This window comes from Pinus tabuliformis, chromosome 9 (assembly GCF_031772625.1).
Source record: "Pinus tabuliformis cultivar Carrire ecotype Pingquan chromosome 9, CPIR1, whole genome shotgun sequence".
NCBI lineage: Eukaryota > Viridiplantae > Streptophyta > Pinopsida > Pinales > Pinaceae > Pinus > Pinus tabuliformis.
The window spans coordinates 1,577,257,850-1,577,279,879 of NC_142307.1; the positions used below are offsets into that span (position 1 = coordinate 1,577,257,850).

Below are 22,030 nucleotides of genomic sequence, written 5' to 3' on the forward strand. Positions count from 1 at the left end.
GCATCTGTTCCAATGAGGAACCCCTTTCGTTTCACATGAAAAGGTTTCCGGTAGCCCTAGCTACGTCATTTTTAAGATCTGGAGGTATACAGTGTTTATTTGCAGTTTACAGTTATTTTCTCTCTGTTTATTTCGGTTTCGGTTTATTTAGCCTTTTTTTATTACCGGATCTATACCTTTCATTTCTGCGTATGCTCTTTGCCCCGCGACTCTGTGCGATCTGGGCAAATCAGAAACAAAAAGGAAGGATTTTTCTCATGCGTATGCTCTTTTCCGCTGCGCCTTAGTGTGATCTCGGAAAATCAGAAACATTGAGGAAAATATTTAGTTTCCGGCTAAAGCTAACTTCGAGCCACAAGGTTCGTTTTTTTTTGTATGTCCGTGTTGGGTTTTGTGTTTTTTGTTTTGTAGGGAAAAAGAGCTTTCTCAAAGCAAGCACGCAACCCAAAGCTTCAACCCCCCTCTCTCTCTCTCTCTCAAACTTTTTGTATAGCTCACTTGGTCCAAAGCTAATTTATGAGAGTAGAGGTCTTGAGTTCAAGTCTCCTTTTTGTGGGGGCGGATTTTTCATTTCCACACATTCCCGCACTTCATCGGCATCTTCATCAAATTTTCTTAAAAAAGCCACAACTTCTTCATCCGAAAGCTGTTTTCAGAACCGTTTTTTTTGAAACAGCCTAATTTTTCGAGATCTTTCCATTGAAACACTTAGCTTTAGCATCTATAGCTTCAGTTTCTGTTAAAATGGAAATTCCATGCCAAGTTATTCTTGACAACACCAACTACTGCCAATGGTGGTCCTACATTGTGGATTTACTTAGAAGTAAAGGTCTCTACAGAATAGCCTCAGGCCAAGAAACCAAACCGAAAGATGAAGATAAGGCAGCTAAATGGGAAAATAGGCAAGATCAAGCACGTGGGTTGATAGGGATGTCTATTTCTCCAGATCTTAGATTCCATATTGCAGAACTTGATACTCCTGATGAAGCATTGAAACAGATTACTAAAGTTTTTGGAATAAAAAATGAACTTAGAGCCCATCAACTTGAAAATGAGTTGCTTACATTGGACCCCAATAATTTTTCTTGCATTGAATATTTTTTGTCCAAGTTCAAGACCCTTAGACTTCTCTTGGAAGGTGTTAAGGTTAAGAAAGAAGATACTCCTGATGAAGCATTGAAACAGATTACTAAAGTTTTTGGAATAAAAATGAACTTAGAGCCCATCAACTTGAAAATGAGTTGCTTACATTGGACCCCAATAATTTTTCTTGCATTGAATATTTTTTGTCCAAGTTCAAGACCCTTAGACTTCTCTTGGAAGGTGTTAAGGTTAAGAAAGAAGATAGTAACCTTATCTATTCCATTCTTACTAAGTTGGGACTAGCCTACTCTGTGTTTGTTTCCACCTCCCATTCTACAAGAGAAGCCTTCATTTCTCAAGGACAAGACTACAAGTCCCCTTCCTTTGATTCTTTAATAAGAGAACAAGAAAAACTCTTACACCTTGGTCTTCTTAATCTTGGAAACTCTTCTAAGAAAGCGTTAGCCGCCCAGCGGCAACCAAATCTAAAGAATCCTAAGAAGTTGTATCCTAAAAGGAATGGTCCTAAACCAAACAAGGGTCCTAAGCAATTTTAGCCTCAAAATGAAAAATCATTTCAACAAAATGATAAGACAAATAAAAACAAAGGGAAGAAGACTGATAGACATTGCAACTTTTGTAATCGAGATGGCCACTTAGAATCCAAATGCTTTAAGAAGATGGAAGCCTTGGAAGCAGCAATGAAGAAGCATAACATCCATTTGGAGCACTCTTCAACTTCAACTTCATCTTCAGGAATGACACTTTCTGCATGTGGTTGTCAAGCATCTCGGTCTGGCTATGCACTAAATGTATCTTCTTCTTCTCATTCTCATGAGTGGCTCATTAATTTTGGAGCTTCTTATCACATGGCCAAAAACAAAGCCATGTTTTCTTCTTTAAATGATTGTAACACCAAAAATATATATGTTGGTGATGATACATCTCTTAGTGTTGTAGGGACTGGAACTGTTCATATAGACAATGGTCAGTTAATGATGTAGTATGTGTTCCAACATTATCCTGCAACCTTCTATCTGTATATCAGATAACTCATTCAGGTGAAGGTAAAATCGTTGAATTTTCACCTCACGATGTTGTAATTAAGGACCTAAGAGATCCTAGACAGATTTTAGCTACTGGCATTGCTGATGATTCTACAAGGTTGTATAAGTTTCACAACTTTGGGTCATCAAATCTTCCCTCGGTATTTGTTGCTCATAATGATGAAGTGAGCAAACTTTGGCATGAGCGATTTGGTCACTTAAACTATCGCTCTCTTTAGAATCTATGTAAAGAAAATATGGTGACAGGTCTTCCAATGGTATCTTGCAGAGATGGTGTTTGTTCCGGATGTGTACTCGGAAAACATCATTAGGACAGTTTTGAAAAACGTGCCTCTTCGCACACCTCAGCCCCTTTACAGCTTGTGCATAGTGATTTATGTGGTCCGCTTCCAGTTGTTTCATTCTCTGGCTAAAAGTATTTCTTAACTTTCATTGATGATTTCTCCAGACGCACTTGGGTATACTTCTTAAAACTCAAGAGTGAAGTATTTAACATGTTCTTGGCCTTTAAGGCCTTTGTTGAAAAACAATCTGGACATCAAATCCTTAAGCTAAGATCTGATAATGGCGGAGAATATGTTAACAACAAATTCATCAACTTTTGCACTGAGAATGGAATTCAAATGCAACATACTGTTCCATATACTCCACAACAAAATGGTGTAGCTGAAAGGAAGAATCGCACCTTAAAGGAAATGGCTAATTGTATGCTTCAATCTAAAGGACTTAGTCTTAATTATTGGGCAGAAGCAATTAACTGTGCAAATTACATAATAAATCACACTCCTACTAAGGTTTTAAAGAATATCACTCCAGAAGAAGCATGGAGCTCAATTAAACCAGATGTAAGTCACTTTTGTGTTTTTGGAAGTGAACCATGGGCCCATATTCCAGATGAGAAACATAAAGCTTTAGAAACTAAGAGTGAAAAATGTATTTTTGTTGGATATTCTGAAGATGTCAAAGGATATAGACTTATTCCACTTAAGTCCAAAAATGTTATCATTAGAAGAGATGTAAAGTTTGTTGAAAATATATCGGCCTACGAGCCTAGTTCGGCGGATGTGCCACCTCTCCCTATCTCTTCTACTTTTGAAAATATTTCTTCTTCAGATGATGAAAGTGAGGATGAAAATCCTCCCCCACCTTCTCAGGATCCTCCTTCAGCTCCTCAACTTCCAAAATGGGTCCGTGCTACTCGGGATGCAGCAGGTGATCTTGCCGGTGATCCTACAGATCAGCGACATACACGTTCTCAGTTTGATAGAGCCTCTTCTTTACTGGCTCAAGCTTCAGTAAATTATGATCCTGACACCTTTGCAGAAGCTTCAGGCCATCCAGATTGGGAAGCAGCTATGAATGAAGAATATCATTCATTATTGGTAAATGATACATGAGATCTTGTTCCTCTACCAAAGGGACGAAAACTTGTTAGATGCAAATGGGTTTACAGAACCAAGTATGGACCAGATGGGAAAGTTGATAAACATAAAGCTCGTCTTGTTGCTAAGGGTTTTTCACAATTTGAAGGCATTGACTACACTGAAACCTTCTCCCCTGTTGCCAAAATGAACTCTATCTGCCTTGTTCTTTCCCTTGCTACCTCTTTCAAATGGGAAGTCCATCAGATGGATGTTAAATCTGCCTTCTTGCATGGGGACTTGCATGAAGAAATCTATATGGAACAACCTATTGGCTTTATACAAACAGACTCCAGCCTTGTATGTCGGCTTAAGAAATCCCTTTATGGTCTCAAGCAAGCTCCTTGAGCTTGGTATGCCAAAATGGATAACTTTCTTTTAGAAAATGGCTTTTCTAGGTGTCATTCTGACAATACTGTCTACACCAAGAAAGTGGGCAAGTCTCTTATCATTCTTGTTCTTTATGTTGATGATCTTATCCTGACTGGTAGTGATTCCAACCTTATAAACCATGTGAAGTCTAGCCTTAAAAGGAAGTTTGAAATGACAGACTTAGGACACTTACATTATTTTCTTGGTCTTCAAGTCTTGCAATCCAAGAAAGGTATTTCCCTTTCCCAGTCCAAGTATGCCTGTGATATTCTACGCCATTTTCACATGGAAGACTGTAAGCCAACCCCTTCTCCCTTTCAGTCTGGAGTCAAACTTTCAGTCACTTGTACTTCTCCTGAAGTTGATGCTACCTTATACTGTCAACTTGTAGGAAAACTTTTGTATCTAACCCATACTCATCCTGACCTTTCCTTTGCTGTTGGCCTTGTTGCTCGGTTTATGCAAAACCCACATGAAAGTCATTGGAAAGCAGCTAAAAGAATACTTCGTTATGTTCGAGGTACAATTCAGTTTGGGATTCATTACAGTGCCGAAGCAGCTCCTCTATTGGTTGGTTTCACTGATTCTGATTGGGCTGGTGACCCTGATGATCGGAAGTCTACTGCAGGTTATGTGTTCACTCTTGGTTCAGGACCTATTACATGGGCTTGCAAGAAACAAGGTGCCATTTCTCTTTCTTCAGCAGCAGCAGAGTATCTTGGTGTTGTAGAAGCTAGTAAGGAAGCCTTGTGGCTTCGTCAGATCCTGTCAGAGTTTGGCTTTCATCAGCAACATCCGACTACACTTTCGTGTGATAATCAGAGTGCCATTCAACTATGAAAAGATCCAGTCCAACATCAGCGCAACAAAAACATTGAATTGCACATGCACTTCATCAGAAAGCTCATCCACAACCATGTTCTTGAAGTGCAATATTGTTCAACAGATGATCAAGTTGTAGACATCTTTACAAAGGCTCTCACAGAGGTGAAGTTCACTAAACTTCGATTTATGGTTGGAGTTCAAGAAGTTGTCACTAAGGGGGGATAGGCTCTAGTGCCTCCTTCCTTCTCCTATTGTGTCATATTTGTAAACCCTTCAATCCTATCCCAAGTTGTTTTTAAGGGGGGATGTTAGGATATTCCGACACATAGGAAATAGTTAAGTATAACTTGGTCTAGTATAGAGTTAGGTAAAGTGTGTTTCTTTACTATGTACATTTTGTAACTTACAATCCGACGGTCACGATATGTAGTGATCTGACGGTTCATTCTCTCCTCGGTATTACCGACACTTGATCCATGGCTTAACACCCGATTGGTCCATGATCTCTATTTAAAGAGAATGGAGGGTCATTTGTAGGTCAACCATCCATGAGAGAAGCTTATGTAAATTTTCATTCTTTTATTAATAAATTGCCTGAAGTGGTCGCGTTGGCTCAGGCCATGGACTGTTTCCCTCTTTGAGGGTTTTAACCACGTCAAAAATACTGGTGTATTGATCTGTGATCTGTGTGTGAGCGGTGTCCTTTGGTGTTCTGTCTGAGGAACTTACCCTGTAAATTCCTACAATGACGAGTGTGGATGAAATAGAGCCAAAGACATTGAGTTAAGGGTGATATTTAGAAGTAGACGAGACCTTATTAAGGAAAGACAAATTGGATCAAAATCCAATAAAGTATTTTTGGTTGGTGCCAGTAAACATTTTAGGAGGTTGGTGCCTCCTTCTGGTTGGTGCTAGTAAAATATTTCAGGTTGGTGTCTACATTTCTCAAGTGACTAGTGTATCCTTTAGGTTGGTTCTAGTATATAGATGTAACAGTAGGTTGGTGCCTACAACATCATTCAATACGAAAAGAAGTTTATGATGTGATATATATGCATTGAAATGTTTTAATTTGTTAAGATTGACCATTATATTGATTCACCACCCTCCTCCCTCTCAGTATAATCATATTTCCAACATTTGACTAGTCACCTCTCCAATTTAAACTTATATTTTTATGCATCCATCCATTTCCTCTAAGGGGAGTGTATGAATTTAGTGTAATGACCTATTTTGGTCATTTAATTCTTATAGATAATAAAAAATAAATCCTCAAGGGAAGTTAAATAATGTTGATAAATATCTAGGTGTTGTTTTCATATAGACAATAGAATGTATTATTTTGGTTTTCAAAATTCATTGTTTAACCCTTCATTTGTTTGTAGAACATAGTTCTCCTATATCTATGTTAATTGGCCCAAACTATCCTGCATATTGACCAATAAAAAATATATTGCTTACAATTGTAGTGTATTATTTTTCCTTTTTCTAATTGGCAACAAAATTTTAACTATGTCTATGATTTTTTAGAAAATCACTTACCAAGAGATGATATTGTCGAGTGTTACTGATTTTGACAAGCTTGCAAACATCAAAGCTGGTGTGAATACAATAAATATCACCTGTGTAATGAAAGGAAAGCAATAAAAACTATAAGCTTCTCAATTTTGTGTACCTTCGTAAACAAATATACCTACATACTTATGCACACTTGTGATGTCTTTAAATATTCATGTAAGTAGTTGATTATATGTGTTTATTATTGTTACTTGTCAAATGGTTAATGGTAAAGAGAGTATAGAGATTAATGCAAGGGATATAAAACACAATAGTGAAATACATAGAGAATACAATAATGATAGAACATTCCATTATTAGGTTTGGCCACACCCCATCAAGATATATTTTTATATAATTCAATGTATAATGTCTTATTTTTTAATTATGAATACCCGAGACCAAATTAGATGGATATTAAAAATTGCATATTTTTATTTACTATGATAAGGAGATGTCTCCAAATGTTTATAATCTTTTATATTAGATGTAGTTGTTGCCAATTTGGAAAGGTGTAAGTTTGGGGTTGCTGAAATTATAGTATTTCTTAATTTAAGAATTAAACCCTCTTTGATTAGTAGTAGTTATATATGTGACATTACAATGTATCTTGTTACAAATGCTATATTTATGATGATATTTAATTTCATAATAGTATTCTTTTTCTAAAGGAGTGTGTTAACATCATTGTATGTATGTTGTGAATAATGCCACACACATAACAATCATGAGATAAAGATAGTTTATAAAGCATTGCTCATACTAGTTCAGAAATAAGCTTTTAAGTATACATAATATATCTTTCAAATACTCTCACACCTACATGAAACAAAATATTATTTATAAAATATTAATGATCAACATGAACCCCTAATGTTATATAACTTGTAGATAATAATATATAATGTATATTACATACACATAGAATTAAGAGTACACCCACTATTACATCTTTTTAAGAGTGTTTTTATAGTGAATGAAGGTGGATCTTGAGACATATGTTGCTAGTTAATTCCTTAATCTAAGCATGATAAGTGTACCAAGGATGCATAGAAAAATCTTCTCGATAAAAAGACTCTATAATAAATTTGTTTTGGGTAGGAAAAAAAAAACTTTAAGGAACCTATATTTTTATTTTCTGGAAATGATTTTTGGACACCCACTAAGAGGTCTCACATAGACACTAATGTAATGATGACTCAAAATCCAACCTCTCTCCTAGAATGTTTTAGCTTAGATGCATGGTTTTGATAACTTAGACCTTTTAAACTAATCGAATAATAAAAATTAATTCTTATTGTTAGAATTTCCATTACTATACTTGAAACCAATTATTATTATTACAATCTCCGTTACCTTACTTGTAACCAATTATTATTTTTATTGTTAGAATCTCCATTATTATACGTGAAACAACTCTAATCAAGGATTCAACCAAAACATGAAATAGAATAAAAATCTCCCATGTGGAAGGACTCTGCAATAAATTCTCTTTAGGTACAAATAAAAAAAAAGTCATAGGAATTTGCATATGTAGTTTCTATAAATGATTTTCTCTTTAGGTAGAAACAAATAAAAAGTCATAGGAATTTGCATATATAGTTTCTAAAAATAATTTTCCCTGTGTCATATAAAAGTTGATATATTAATAATTTAATGTCAACCTTTCTATACTAATCTCTTTACTTTGTTTGATCCATTTCAAATAAAAGAAAACCATGATTTAAATAACTTTGACCTTCTTCAACTTTATTAGGCTAAAAAAACAATAAGTATTATTAAAATATTTATTAACCTCCGTAAATATATATATATATAGTCCATTATTTGCATAATCTTCATCTCAGTCTTAGTTATAATATATCTCTATTAAAAGTAGAAATGACAAAGATATTAAAAATATCATTAAAAAATGAATAACTAAAATATTTAGTAAAATAATACGATTATTTTTAATTAAAATATATATCATTAAAATTTAAATAAAAGTTCTTTGTGATATATTCTTTAATATTTAAGGAAACTAAAAATATGTTTGACAATCCATAAATGAATATGACATGTCATACTTTCACAAGTGGTTGAGACATGTTAAGTTCAACTAAGTGAGTGTGTTGTCAACCAGCAAGAATTAGTGTGTATTCTCTATTTAAAATAAGCACGTGGTAAGAATTAACACACAAATGATTAGTTACATGAGAATGATATGTGGTCCATATTATATTTGAAAGGCATAATGTGTATATTCTTGAAGTGATAATGGTGTTTACTTTTTAAATAATTTGCATTTTGTAATATAACTTTTCAATATTTTTCTAATGCTATTAAAACAATGTTAGCTATAATATTTTTACAGAGATGAATTATTATGAATCTAAAAAATAATTGTTATTAACAAGATATATTTTTGTTGGTAAAATGAAACTAATAAATTGACAATAAAAACTTCGATAGGATAGAGTTAATAGAAAAATAAATATGGTAGTATTTATTTTATTATTTTATATTTGTTCATTATTTGTGACAGAGGTTGTATGGACATTTATATTTTTTTACCAAAAATAGAGCATGTGATGGGAGTGGAGTTTGAAATGGGAAATACATGAGAAAAATCTAAAATAAATAAAAAAGTTAAAATAAAAAAGTTAAAATAAGAAGTATTAACATTAAAATTTATATTTATATATATATATATATGAAAAAAAGAAAAATATTGTATTAAATATTAAAAAATTCTTATTTATTAATGTAAAATATTATGTAAATAGTTTTTAGTGATATACTAAAATTTGATTTTTATATTATTTTATTGATGGAAATCATTGAAGTCTTATTTCAACTAAGTTGAAATAGGGAAAATTATAGAAAAATGTTTTTTTTTTTTAAATCATTCCCTATCTAAATTTTAATCAACTAACCAATCATAAAACAACCAAAAAATAAAAAGTAAAAAAATATTATTAATATAAAATATTTAGTAGTAGTAGTAGTAAATAAAAAATAAAAAATATTCCCTAATGGGGTGGATGAACAAGAGAAACGCTTTTTTTTTTGTTGAGTTCCTGCGACCCCCTTGCATGAAGCGTGTGACTACAATTCAAATGTACACATGGATTACCATATTTAGGAGAGTTCTCTTGTAGCTTCTATGTAGTGGAGAGGGATTTTGTATCCAAAGAATGGAATTCTCCTGTTGCTGGTGGGATTATCCTATCTGCTTCAGAGTTTATTCATCCCTGAAATGTGAGGTTGGGCAGCCAAAGAACTAGGTAATGAGTTGGAAACTTATAGAATCAAATAAGCAAGTTAGAATTCATGTCAAGTCTAGGGTTTTTCATAGTTATAATTCCATGTTTATGTGGGAGGAAAGAGACAATAGTAATCTCATAAAAGTGGAGACAATTGATACATTTGTTGGATTGAAGACTTCAATTGGAAATGAGGTGGTCCCTTTGGATGGCAGGTGAAGCTCCTTTAATGAAAACTCATTTTATGGCTTCCTAGCTTGGTCAACATTAGTTTCTCCCTGTAGGTACTACTAGGTATTGTTTATCCCCTGGATGCATGTGTTTAGTTCTGTGGGTCATGCTTGTCTTTGGTCTAGTTTGGCCTCTGTGGTAGTATATTTGTTGGGGAAGGTGACTACTTTGTATAATCTAAGCCTCGTGGACCTTTTACTTTGGGAATTGGTTGTTCTCCCTGGTCTGCCTAGCCCTCAGGTAAATGGTTGGTGTGTCGGTTATACTCTGTCCAAATAAGTGCTTTTATGACCTCCTCCTTCCTTTTTCTTCATGTTAATCTATCTATTTTGGCGGAAATTAATTCTCTAATATACATCAATTACTGGGGGTGTAAAGCGTATGAGACCTATGATTACACTATTTGCTTCCAAGGAACTATTCTTGTTTGGTATTCATGGTATTGGCAGACCCATTGTTTTTGTATTGTGTTTCTTTTCTATTTGTGGGGGTTAAAATGCCATGTTAATGTATGCATGACCACCGCGAGGTCGGGGATCGTGGCCAACAATATTGGTCACATGTTGAGATGTAGGTTCAAGATGCAATGATACCTATCACTCTACAACCTCTATGAGTATGAGGGAGGAGATCCAATAGCTAGAGAGACATGTTCGTTAAGGAAAACATGTTTATTCATAATAAGAATTAATAGATGAGGTTCCTCACTAGCTCCCCGACCTTGGCCACACCAAGAGAAAGAGAAACCAATACATGCATGCCATTACTCTCTACTGGTAGTTAAAAACTATGTTGGGACAAGTGCTAAAGGAGAAGCATAAGTACGAGAGTGAAATCATCTCCTTGCTTAACAACATTCAATGAAACCAGTGGAAAATGCAGGCATGTCTAGATAGGCTGGAAACTTCACTAGCTCACATCAAAAAACACATTCAATGTGAGTTCAAGCCCTCAATGCCTCTTGTATGAGTGAGAAAGGCCCAGATCTAGTGACATCATTGGACTCGTGATATGAATACCATGTTGTGGATTTTTGTTAGCAGTTTACTTTATGGTTGCATAGCCTTTTATGTTCGCTTGTTATTTGTGGTCTTTTGTATAAACTTAGAACCACCATATACCAACCAACAAATTTGGTTTCCAATATATTAGAGTAAAATCGATATTTAAAAAAAAAAATAACTATCAATGATGTAATTTAATTTTAGAAGAACTACAATCAAATTAAAATAATAATAATAATAATAATAAATATAAGAAAAAATAAAATAAATTCAAACCTCCACGAATAACTACATTTTCAACTATGCATGTTGATGATACCTTTTTCAACTAATACCTTGTAATTCCTTAGTAGTATTATGATTAATATTATGAATTAGGAAGATGTATTAACCGGTAGCTTGATAAGTGCACAAAATATTTATTATTATTATTATGATTCATACTAAAAATTAGCGAGATTTGGATTTATATTAAAAATTAGAAAAATGTGGTAAACATGTAAGTAAAATATTAAAATACTACAATACAATTGCTAATATGCTAAGTATCCTTGTTACATTTACGTCTGAATTTGTGAAATGGAAAAGCATTTTTATGGCACATTATTATTTGATATTTTTAAAACATGTAAGACTTAGGGTTATCATCAAATATTTTTTGAATGCAATAGTTTTCATGAATATGGCTATTTTGTAAAAGATTGTAAAAATATTGATAGGTAAATTACATGAGAGGTGCTCCATAGAATATTTGTACTAGGGAGATCTACCCAAAGGAATCACTTTTTATTGACTCAACCATGGAGCCTAACCTCAAGAATGTCGAGAGAATTGAACCCGTGACTTCTTAATAGCAAAGGTGCTTTAACGACAAGGACTCAACCAATGAGCTAACCCTCGGGGCTAAAACAAGAGTGGATATTAATGCAATGCATGAGAAAATTCCTCATCAATACATCCCTAACATGATATTTATTCTAAATATGTTGGAGTCTTGCAATTATTCCCTTCACAAGATACATATGAGGTTTTTTCTCCACATGAAAACCACCTTATAGATTTTACCTAATTCATTTTTATGGAGCAAATACCCAACCCCTAAGCTCCTAAAATATGTTACACTAATAAGCCTCACCTCACAACTCCTAATTTCATCCTCGCCTGTAATATATTGGCTTGGGAAATGTAAGAAGATTAGATTATGGAGGAATCGAGGTCACAAAATAAACTAATTCGAAATAACATACGGAGAAGCAAGAGGAAGAAATGACTCATGGCAAGGTGTTGCAAGCTCAATCCTTCTTCTTCCTCTCCCTCTTCCCCCTCTCCCTTTTCACTTCCTATACTATTCTCCCTCTCCTAAAGTTATAGTCAATGTGTGCTGTTGTATATACTAGATTAACGTTTCATTTTAAAAGTGTTGGATTTCTTGAAAATTGCTTCGTAGATTTTTTGTACTCCTTTTTTTTTGCTGCAACTCCATAATCCAATAAACAAGGAACTACTTTGAGATTGAGTTCCAATGGTAAAGTTAATAAAATAATAAGGTCAAGGAATCATGAATGGTCATGGCCTACCACCAAAAAGGTTTAACATAATTAATAAGGTTTTTGTAATGAAAAAGGGACCATAATAGTCTTAAAAGGCACCTCAGACGTGGATCATTGGCATCCAAGTCAGTCTAATGTTGTTAACAATGGTCGATATTTTGAATCTATCATCGCAAGCCCCTATGACAAATATCAATATAACTACAAATTATCCTAGTATTTAATGGAAAAACAATGCTCTATATATACCCCTCACTCACTTCATCATTTATTATCATTCTCACTCATGCAAGGGAAATTATTTTACACTATGTGAGATTTTGTATGTCTAGCGAAATGAATTATGTACTATTGTGATACATTTATGAATGCATTTTGGGCCATAATTACACATATATTATGGATTTTGTTTATGAAAATAAAGTATCCAAACCTATTTTTATATAGAATTACATTTGTTATGCATTTATGAGCATTTAAGAAGCAATGGTCTGTGAGGATGGAAACCTAATATCTCACTTCACCATAATGTTAGTCACTTAGACTTATTGTATGCCACTTTCGTAAACTCCTAACGTAACTACGAAATATCTCAAGAAACTATGAGACAAAAGTATCACACAATATCAATGTGCTTACCAATTAATATGCCCAAAATGCAATAATGAGTAGCTTGAATAATCAGTATCATTAAATTTCCTAAACTAGTTAGCTTGATTCTAATTGGGTCACTCTCCATTCTACAATATTAATGCCATTAATTATCTAAGTTAGTTATTATTTGCATTCCTATGCCGACCAACTAATATGCACAAGAATCACTATGATCAAACTCTATAGTATATTAAAGCAAGAAATTGAAACTGGACCTCCACTAACACTAAGGTTACTAGCTAGCTTTTTTTCATAGCCTTGCATTATATGATGAAACGCTATCATGGAGCTATGGACTGAAGATGTCAGAAAAGGAGAGCTTAGTCTTGTGAATTCATTTTTTCCTTGTAAATAATGAACACAACAATATTTCTAATATTGCAATGTGAAGTATTTATGAGAAAACCCAATTTGGCTTATTCTCCTCGCCCAATTATCTTCTATTGGTTCCATTTTTAGATGGCTCTAAATTACTATCCACTAATAATTTTATGATTAAACATACCATGGGATATTATAATATTATGTGTATGCCTATTGATGTTATATTTTGTCTTCTTGTATACATTTTTCCATCATTGGTGGCATAAGAACTTTTTAATATATTAAAAATGATTTCATAGCTTAGTGGTCAAATTTAAATCCATTATAGACACCTTAATGAATTCCATCATTGATACAATAACCCAATGGTATTTAGCTTGGGTAATCACAACCATTGATCCAATAATAGTTTACATAGCTTATTATTTCTGTGTAATATTCATGAATGTCAAAGGAATTTCCATATAGGGATATGCCACTATAATATGTGTGTAATAACGCGCATGTGTAAAAGCCATAGGTAGGAGCCGATAAACAAGACATGATACCAAAACTATAAGTAATGCTACTATAAAATTGAAGGGTATGATCACATCAACTTGAATCTTTACAACAAATTTTGTTGAATTTGGTTAGTTTCATAATCTTTGATTCACTAAAGCATCTTTGTATATGTAGATGTTATGCATGTGTATTTTTACTATCCATTTCAATTATGGATATTATCTATCATGTAATCTTTATGTAGATGCCTCAATAACATACTTTTGTAATAAATCTATATACCATATAGATTCTAATGTAGAGGGACTATCAAATGATAACATTAGATGTACAATAAGATATGAGGAAGGTCATAAAAGAAAAGGTAAGGATATACAATAATCAATAATGGAAACAACAAAAAGCCCTAAGAAAGTTGCAATTACATGATTTATGATTGTTGTATAATGTTGAAAAGTATATATTTGTTTTATGAAGTGTTTCACTTATAATTATAATATTTATTTTCTATATGTGTTTTATGCTACAAAAAATATTGATAAAAAATTTGGAGCACTATTAAGGAGTATAATAAAAACAAGGCTTCAAAAGATTTGATATGATGTTATGGTAGGATTTATCATGCATTTTCAGTAAAATGTATAGTGTAAATGAAATCCAATATACTATTTATTCTTTTCATTTTGTGACATGCATATTGATGTTTAAGCAGAAATAAGACAATGAACATAGATGATTAGTGATGATGAAAGTGATTGGATGGAAACGAATGACATTGGAAATTTTTAACCCATATGCTTTTATTATTTATAACTTTAACAGTCAACATTTTTTTTATTTAAATTTTATTTAATTATATTTTTATAGAGTGAGGATGTGAAGGGTTTAAAAGATGGGGAAGGCATTTACAATAGTTCATTTTTTTTTGTAAGTAGAAAGTCTATTCATCTGGAAAAAGAGATATACATCCGGAGTAACAAAAAATAGGTGGTCTCACCCTGACCAGGTTTGTTGACCATTGTTTGCAACATGTGACAAAAATACAAAAAAGAGACTAAGGACATCGTCCATAAACGGGAAGGCCACAGACACCAAAAGACAAAAAACACATACAAAACACCCGAGGGCATACTAGTCGTCTGACGTGATGGACGTTAGGTTATCCGAGGTTGTTGCTGGAGGAGGCGGAGGGTGGAAATTGTACTAGACATTACCTTCTAATTGTGCCATCCATGTCTCTAGCTTTTCCACTATTTCTGAAAGATGCTTTTGGCCATGCCAGACCACCATCATGCGCTCTCTAACCTGGCACTGAAAGTAGTGCATCCTATCTAGGGTGGCCACCAGCTCAACATGCTCCTCCCTTCGGATCCTTTCAACTAACCCCACCCGATCCAATAAATTTTGAATTAACTCGCTGTAATTCTCCACACAATGGTGTTGAATTACCTATGGGTTGGGAGATGAATGTCTGCCATACCCCCGACTGACCTTACTACCACGTTGCACACCACCATATCACTAAGGTTTCTCCGCCCTCCATGATGGGTCGCCTACTCGCTACTTCCGTGGTCACCACGTGCTCCAACATCCATTTGTTGGGAGAAACTGACAGTCTTGCCACCTCGACGCATCCCAACTTCCACCATTCCCATCTCCACAGATTGATTTGGTCTTTCCAAATCCTCGTGCCCTGCTGAGCCTGGATTGATAGGGAGGGAGGAACACCCATGCCGAGGGGAAGGTTGCATGTTGAACAGACCAGCAACACCACTACATGTACCCATCTCAAGAGTGTAGGAGCCACCGAAAACCTTCAGGGCCCAACCCACTGTAAATCGCCAAGACAGCCTCACCTAGAGCCCAGACCTCCCATCATCCAAACTACTCCACAGACAACCACATGCAGTAACCCAGCTATTTTCACTCCACCAATTGTGCACTCCAATTTTCCGACCCTTCAGAGCACCAAGAGCTTGAGAAAATAGAGATAAAATGGACAGGTCAATCTCACCCCTGGCTAGAGCTCCCCAAGGGGCCTCTCGTATACCACACCAGCATACCTCCACAGTAACCTTCAGGGAGGCAATTCCGCTATCCCCAAACACACAAGAAAACAACCACTGAGACATAAGGTACGACAATTCTCGGTCCAAATGCCTGAGGTAGAGTATCTCATGCACAACCACCACCACCCCCAACAACACCACCAACTATACCACCTCCAGTAGCCTCCAACGGACCAACAAATCGCACCTTCTAAATTCCAACGTAACTATAAATACCAACTTACCCAAACCACCTTAGGCCACATTGTGCATGTGCAGAGAAGCACGGGGTGCTGCCTTTGGAGAAGAACAATGATAAATTTACACTACCAAGAGTCAGAGGGGAAGCTCGACAACTGCCACCTTGCTGTGAAAATACATCACTGTTACTTTTGTTTGATTGCAGAATACCAACTGGAGCACAAAACTCAACTGAAATGTCAACACAAAATCCATAGACATGAGCCATCCCACTCCTTAGATCATTGCCTTCCGCACTCGCCGAGACATTAAGATGTTTCACACGAGCACCTTTACACCCCCCAGTACGTTAGTTTAGATGAGAGGACAGGGAGTCTGGTCCTCCACCTGCACACCAATTTTTATTAGTCATGGGACTTGGTTTGCCACGTGCTATGGGATTCTCAACCCCCATCGGGGATAGTTCAGTGAACTTTCAATGTAAAATCCATTTCATTTCCTTATATGTGCAAAAAAAATTCATGCTATGTTGTATACAAATTTGATATCATGTTAGAATCACAATGTATGAGTAATTTACAAGAAAATCAATCAACTTCTAATGTCAAATTCAATTCATTTCCATATATGAATAAATATTTTTCATGCTTTATTGTATACATGATGAGTTTTTTCAATCTCATCAATACTTAAATATTATAAAACTAGTAATTAAATTTAATATCAATAACAATTATTCATTCAGTAGATTAGAGTTTCCATCTTCAAGGACCATATAATTTACTAGTATATTTGATTAAGGTAATATATTTCATCCATCTATGGAGGCAATGGATTCCATCCAATGCTTCAATAAAATAAAATTATAAAAAACAACAAATTAAAAAAAAGAAGAACGAAACTAGACATGGTTGCAACATATTATAAGATAAAGAAAGGTTTGATCAAGATTAATATGTGTCCTGTTGAAAATAACATCAATAAAGAAAATCATAATTTAATTTGTCCTTGAATTAAATTAGGAATTAAATTTTAATTCTAATTCTCATACCAACTTGTAGTAGTTAACTAATTTAATTTGACTTAGTTGACTCAGTTAATTTGAGTTGAGAGTCTATCTAGAGTCATGTAGAGTGGTTCCTAAATTTTAGGGGCCCAGGTTGAGTTCTTTTGAGTTGTAATTATTTAATTCAGTTTAACTGAGTTAAATTCAGTTAAACTAGTTCTAACTGATAGAGGAATTAGTGGGAGATCTAGTAGTGGGGTGTAACGAACACTGCTCAACCAGTAAACTGAAGATTCACTCATAATTAACTCATGCATGTCAGATTAGAGAAAGACCTAGTTGAGATTGGAGTTCATCGACAATATACTATCAGTTGTAAAATCATCTAAATTAAACAAATTATGCATGCAATCATAATAAGACTTAAAATAAATCATTCCTTAACTAGAAAACTCACTAATTTTAGCCATTTGAATTGCCTTTAAAAGGTGAAATGAAGGAACAAGTATAATCATTGTTTTGGTGAGCACGAGTCGGTGAGACCGAGCAATAGGAATCATAAGTTTGTGCGTGGAGCTTGTTAGAGAAAGTTGTGCAAAGAGAAGATTGTGCACATGTTGGTACTGAGATAGATAGAGATAGTGTAGAGGTTGCAAGGGCTTGATCAAAGCATTGTAATATTCTCATATTTTTTTATTAATGCAATATACAGATAGTAGGGGTTTTTAGTTGTGGCTTTCCCCAGAAAATTATTGTGTTATGTGTGATTGAATTCTTAACTTTTATGATTCATGATTTCATTGATTGTTTATTGTTTTTGCTGATGAGTAGAGTAGATTCAAGTCAATTGTTTTAGCATATTACAATCACGGTCTAAATCTACAAGGAATTTATACATGGTATCAGAGCTAGATTTGTAGAAATTTCTACATGGTATCAGAGCTATATTTATAGAAATTTTTACATGGTATCAAAGCTAAAATCACTATAGAAGAGGAGAATATGATTTTGCCTTTTGCATAAGAAATCGAATTTACAGTATCATACTTCAACACTAGTAGGATGTCGTTCTATGGATTGAGACTCAAATATGCCCTTGAGGGTAGTTCAAACTATATTGCATAAAATGAAAGGATGGAGGTAGTGTTGGAAGATAACAGGCTTAAGAAATTCTTAGACAATGATGTTCCTAAGCCAATTGATGCTCAGGATATGGCAGAGTGGAGAAAGTATGTGGCAAAGGCGAGAAGGATTATCTTAGAAGGAGTTCGAGATCACATTTTCTCGAAACTCCACAATAAGGAAACTCAATTTGCAATGTAGAAGGCCTTGACATACCTATTTCAAAATAGTAGTGACCACAGGAAGATGGCACTGAAGGACAATCTTAGAAAGATCAATATGGAGAAGGGCGAAACAATACTGAAGTACTTGACCAAGTTCACCCAATATCGGGATGAGATTGGAAGTGTCAGTGTTACAATTGCTGAAGACAACTTGGTGAGCCTAGCACATCTAGGCCTTCCCAAGAGTTGGCACAACTACAAGGACTCAGTTATGGGAGGGCAAATCTACCGGAGTGGGAGTGGTTATGGTTCAACTTGGTGCAAGAAGAGATTCGGAAAAACACCACAGATGGGACCTCATCCAAAGAAGTGGAAGAAGAATGTGCATTAGTCATCCAAGAAAAGAAAGCTAAGGGAAAGAATTCCCAAGGCGAGGAGGGTGACAAGAAGAACGACTTTTCGAACATCAAGTTTTTTCACTTTCACGAGTTCAGGCACTATGCCACGAAATGCCCACAGAAGAAAGTAAGTAGAAGGAGCCTGCAGTAGCACTAGAAGTGAAGCTCTAGCTTCGAAATTCGAACTTGATTTCACTCTCATTACATGCATGGAAAGCACTAAAATGGGAAGCATGTGGTATCTCAACAACGGTACCTCATTCCATATGACGGGGAATAGAGATTTCTTCAGTGACTTGGAGGAGAAAGACCTCAAACAGAACATAGAGTTTGGAGATGTTGGGAGGTATAGCACGACCGAAATCGGTATAGTTACTTTTCAGAGGGAGTCTGGCTCCCCTCTCAGACTCAGAGATGTGATATATGTTCCAGGGCTAAAGAATAATCTTGTTTTTGTCATGGTATTGGAAGACTGTGGCTATGATGCGATAGTTACCAAAGGAAAGTTTTCCTTAGACACATTGCAACGAGACAAGAGAAACAGATTGGTGTGCGAGTCAAGAACTTGTATTCACTTGAGGTACAAGATTTATGCAAAACCTTGAGGAGAAAGGAAAAGGTTAAAGACTTGGTGGTTGAGAGAGAGCATGAATTACCTCTCAACATGCAACCTTAGATGCAGCCTCAGTAAGACTTTGTGGAGCAGCCACAATTGGAGAAGAAGAGAGGAGACCGAGTAGAGACATCCACTCAAGCAGAGACCTCCAGTAGGGGGAAATTTCAAGCCAAGTGGGTTGAGGGAGCACATGCAACCATACCTCCAGGTGTGAGGTGGGGTGATATGAAACCATAGTCCCAAGAGTGCATAAATTGGGCAATATCCATTGAGGTGTTTTTGTTTCATGGATCATTACCTTCCTATGGAGGCTCACAGTATTCAGTAGTAGGAGGATCAGTGTCAATCATATACTGAGGAGTGTAGAGCAATGTTGAAAATAGAGTAAGAGGCTCAGTAACAGAGTCAGGGAACAACATAGTTTGCCCAGTAGACAGTTGCAGACACAATTGATTCAGTTTATTTTGTTTGGATGTTTTTTTTTCCGGTGCATATGTTGCAGTAGCAACAACAACAGTGACAAGTGTTACATGCAAAACATTCCAAAGCTACTGAATCAGGATAGAGTTGAATTCCTTTCTTGTTTAGAGGGAGTGTTGAAAATAGAAACACGAAATGTTAAAAATAGCATCAAGAAAGAAAATCCTAATTTTATTTGTCCTTGAATTAAATTAGGAATTAAATTGTAATTCTAATTCTTATAGCAACTTGTAGTAGTTAAGTAAGTTAATTAGACTTAGTTGACTCAGTTAATTCGAGTTGGGAGTCTATCTAGAGTCATGTATAGTGGTTCCTAAATTTTAGGGGCCCAGGTTGAGTTCTTTTGAGTTGTAATTATTTAATTCAGTTTAACTGAGTTAAATTCAGTTAAACTAGTTCCAACTGATGGAGGAATTAGTGGGATATCCAGTAGTGGGGTGTAACCTACAGTAGTGGGGTGTAACCAACACTGATCAACTAGTAAATTGAAGATTCACTCATAATTAAATCATGCATGTCATATCAGAGAAATACCCATTTGATATTGGAGTTCAAGGACAATGTACTATCAGTTATAAAATCATCTAAATTAAACAGATGATGCATGCAATCAGAATAAGGCCTAAAATAAATCATTTCTTAATTAGAAAACTCACTAATTTTAGCCATTTGAATTTCCTTTAAAAGGAGGAATGAAAGCACAATTTTAATCATTGTTTTGGTGAGCATGAGTTGGTGAGACCAAGCAATAGGAATCGCAAGTTTGTGTGTGGAGCTTGTGAGAGAAAGGTGTGCCAAGAGAAGCTTGTGCACATGTTGGTAGTGAGATAGAGATAGTGCAAAGGATTCTCGGGCTTGAGTAAAGCATTGTAATCTTATATTTTCTGATTAATAAAATATACAGATAGTAGGGGTTTTTAGTTGTGGATTTCCCCAGAAAATTATTGTGTTATGTGTGATTGAATTCTTTATCTTTTATGCTTCGTGATTTCATCGATCGTTTGTTATTTTTGTCGATGAGTAGAGTAGATTCGAGTCAATTGTTTTAGCATATTACAATCTATGGTTTGAATCTACAAGGAATTTCTACATGGTATCAGAGCTATATCTGTAGAAATTTCTACATGGTATTAGAGCTAAAATCACTATAGAAGAGGAGAATACAAGTTTGTATTTTGCATGAGAAATCAAATCTGAAGTATCATACTTCAGAGCCAGTAGGATGTCGTTCTATAGATTGAGAATCGATATGCCCTTTAGGGTAGTTTGAACTATATTTCTTGGAAGGATATGAAGGAGGTAGTGTTGGAAGGTAACAGGTTTAAGGAATTCATAGACAATGATGTTCCTAAGCCAGCTGATGCTCGGGATCTGGCATAGTGGAGAAAGTGTCTGGAAAAGGCGAGAAGGATTATCCTAGAAGGAGTTCGAGATCATATTGTCTCAAACCTCCATGGTAAGGAAACTCCATTTGCAATGTGGAAAGCCTTGACGGACCTATTTCAAAACAACAGTGACCACATGAAGCTAGTACTGAAGGACAAGATTAGAAAGATCAAGATGGAGAAGGGCGACACAATACCGAAGTACTTGACCAAGCTCACCCAATGCCGGGATGAGATTGGAAGTGTCAGTGTTATGATTTTTGAAGATGACCTGGTGATCCTAGCACTTCTAGGCCTTCCCAAGAGCTAGCACAATTACCATGACTTAGTTAATGGGAGGGAGAAGCTAACAGAGTGGGAGCAATTGTGGTCCAACTTGATGCAAAAAAATATTTGGCAAAATAACAGAGACGAGACCCCATCCAAAGAAGTAGAAGAGGAATTTGCATTAATCCGCCAAGAAAAGAAAGCAAAGGGAAAGATTTCCCAAGGCAAGGAGGGTGGCAAGAAGAAGTACTTGTCGAACATCAAGTGTTTTCACTATCATGAGTTTGGGCACTATGCCACGAAATTTAGCACATAAGAAAGAAAGAAAGAAGGAGCCTACAATAGTAGTAGCAGGTGAAGCTCTAGCTTCACAATTCAAACTTGATTTCACTCTCATTGCATAATGGAAAGCACTGTAATGGGAAGCATGTGGTATCTCGACAATGGTGCCTCATTTCATATGTTGGGGAATAGATATCTCTTCAGTGACTTCGAGGATAAAG

General features: G+C 35.1%; 1 protein-coding gene across 2 annotated transcripts in view; it reads right to left on the minus strand.

Annotated features, from left to right (window-relative positions):
* LOC149154712 (protein PIN-LIKES 7-like) overlaps positions 1-22,030 on the minus strand; it is a 306,565-nt gene that overhangs the window by 222,778 nt on the left and 61,757 nt on the right. For both annotated transcript variants that reach the window (XM_089440625.1, XM_089440626.1), the window contains exon 3: positions 6,311-6,390. In XM_089440625.1, coding sequence (XP_089296751.1) covers positions 6,311-6,390 — 80 coding nt within the window. The remainder of the gene's footprint in view (positions 1-6,310; positions 6,391-22,030) is intronic.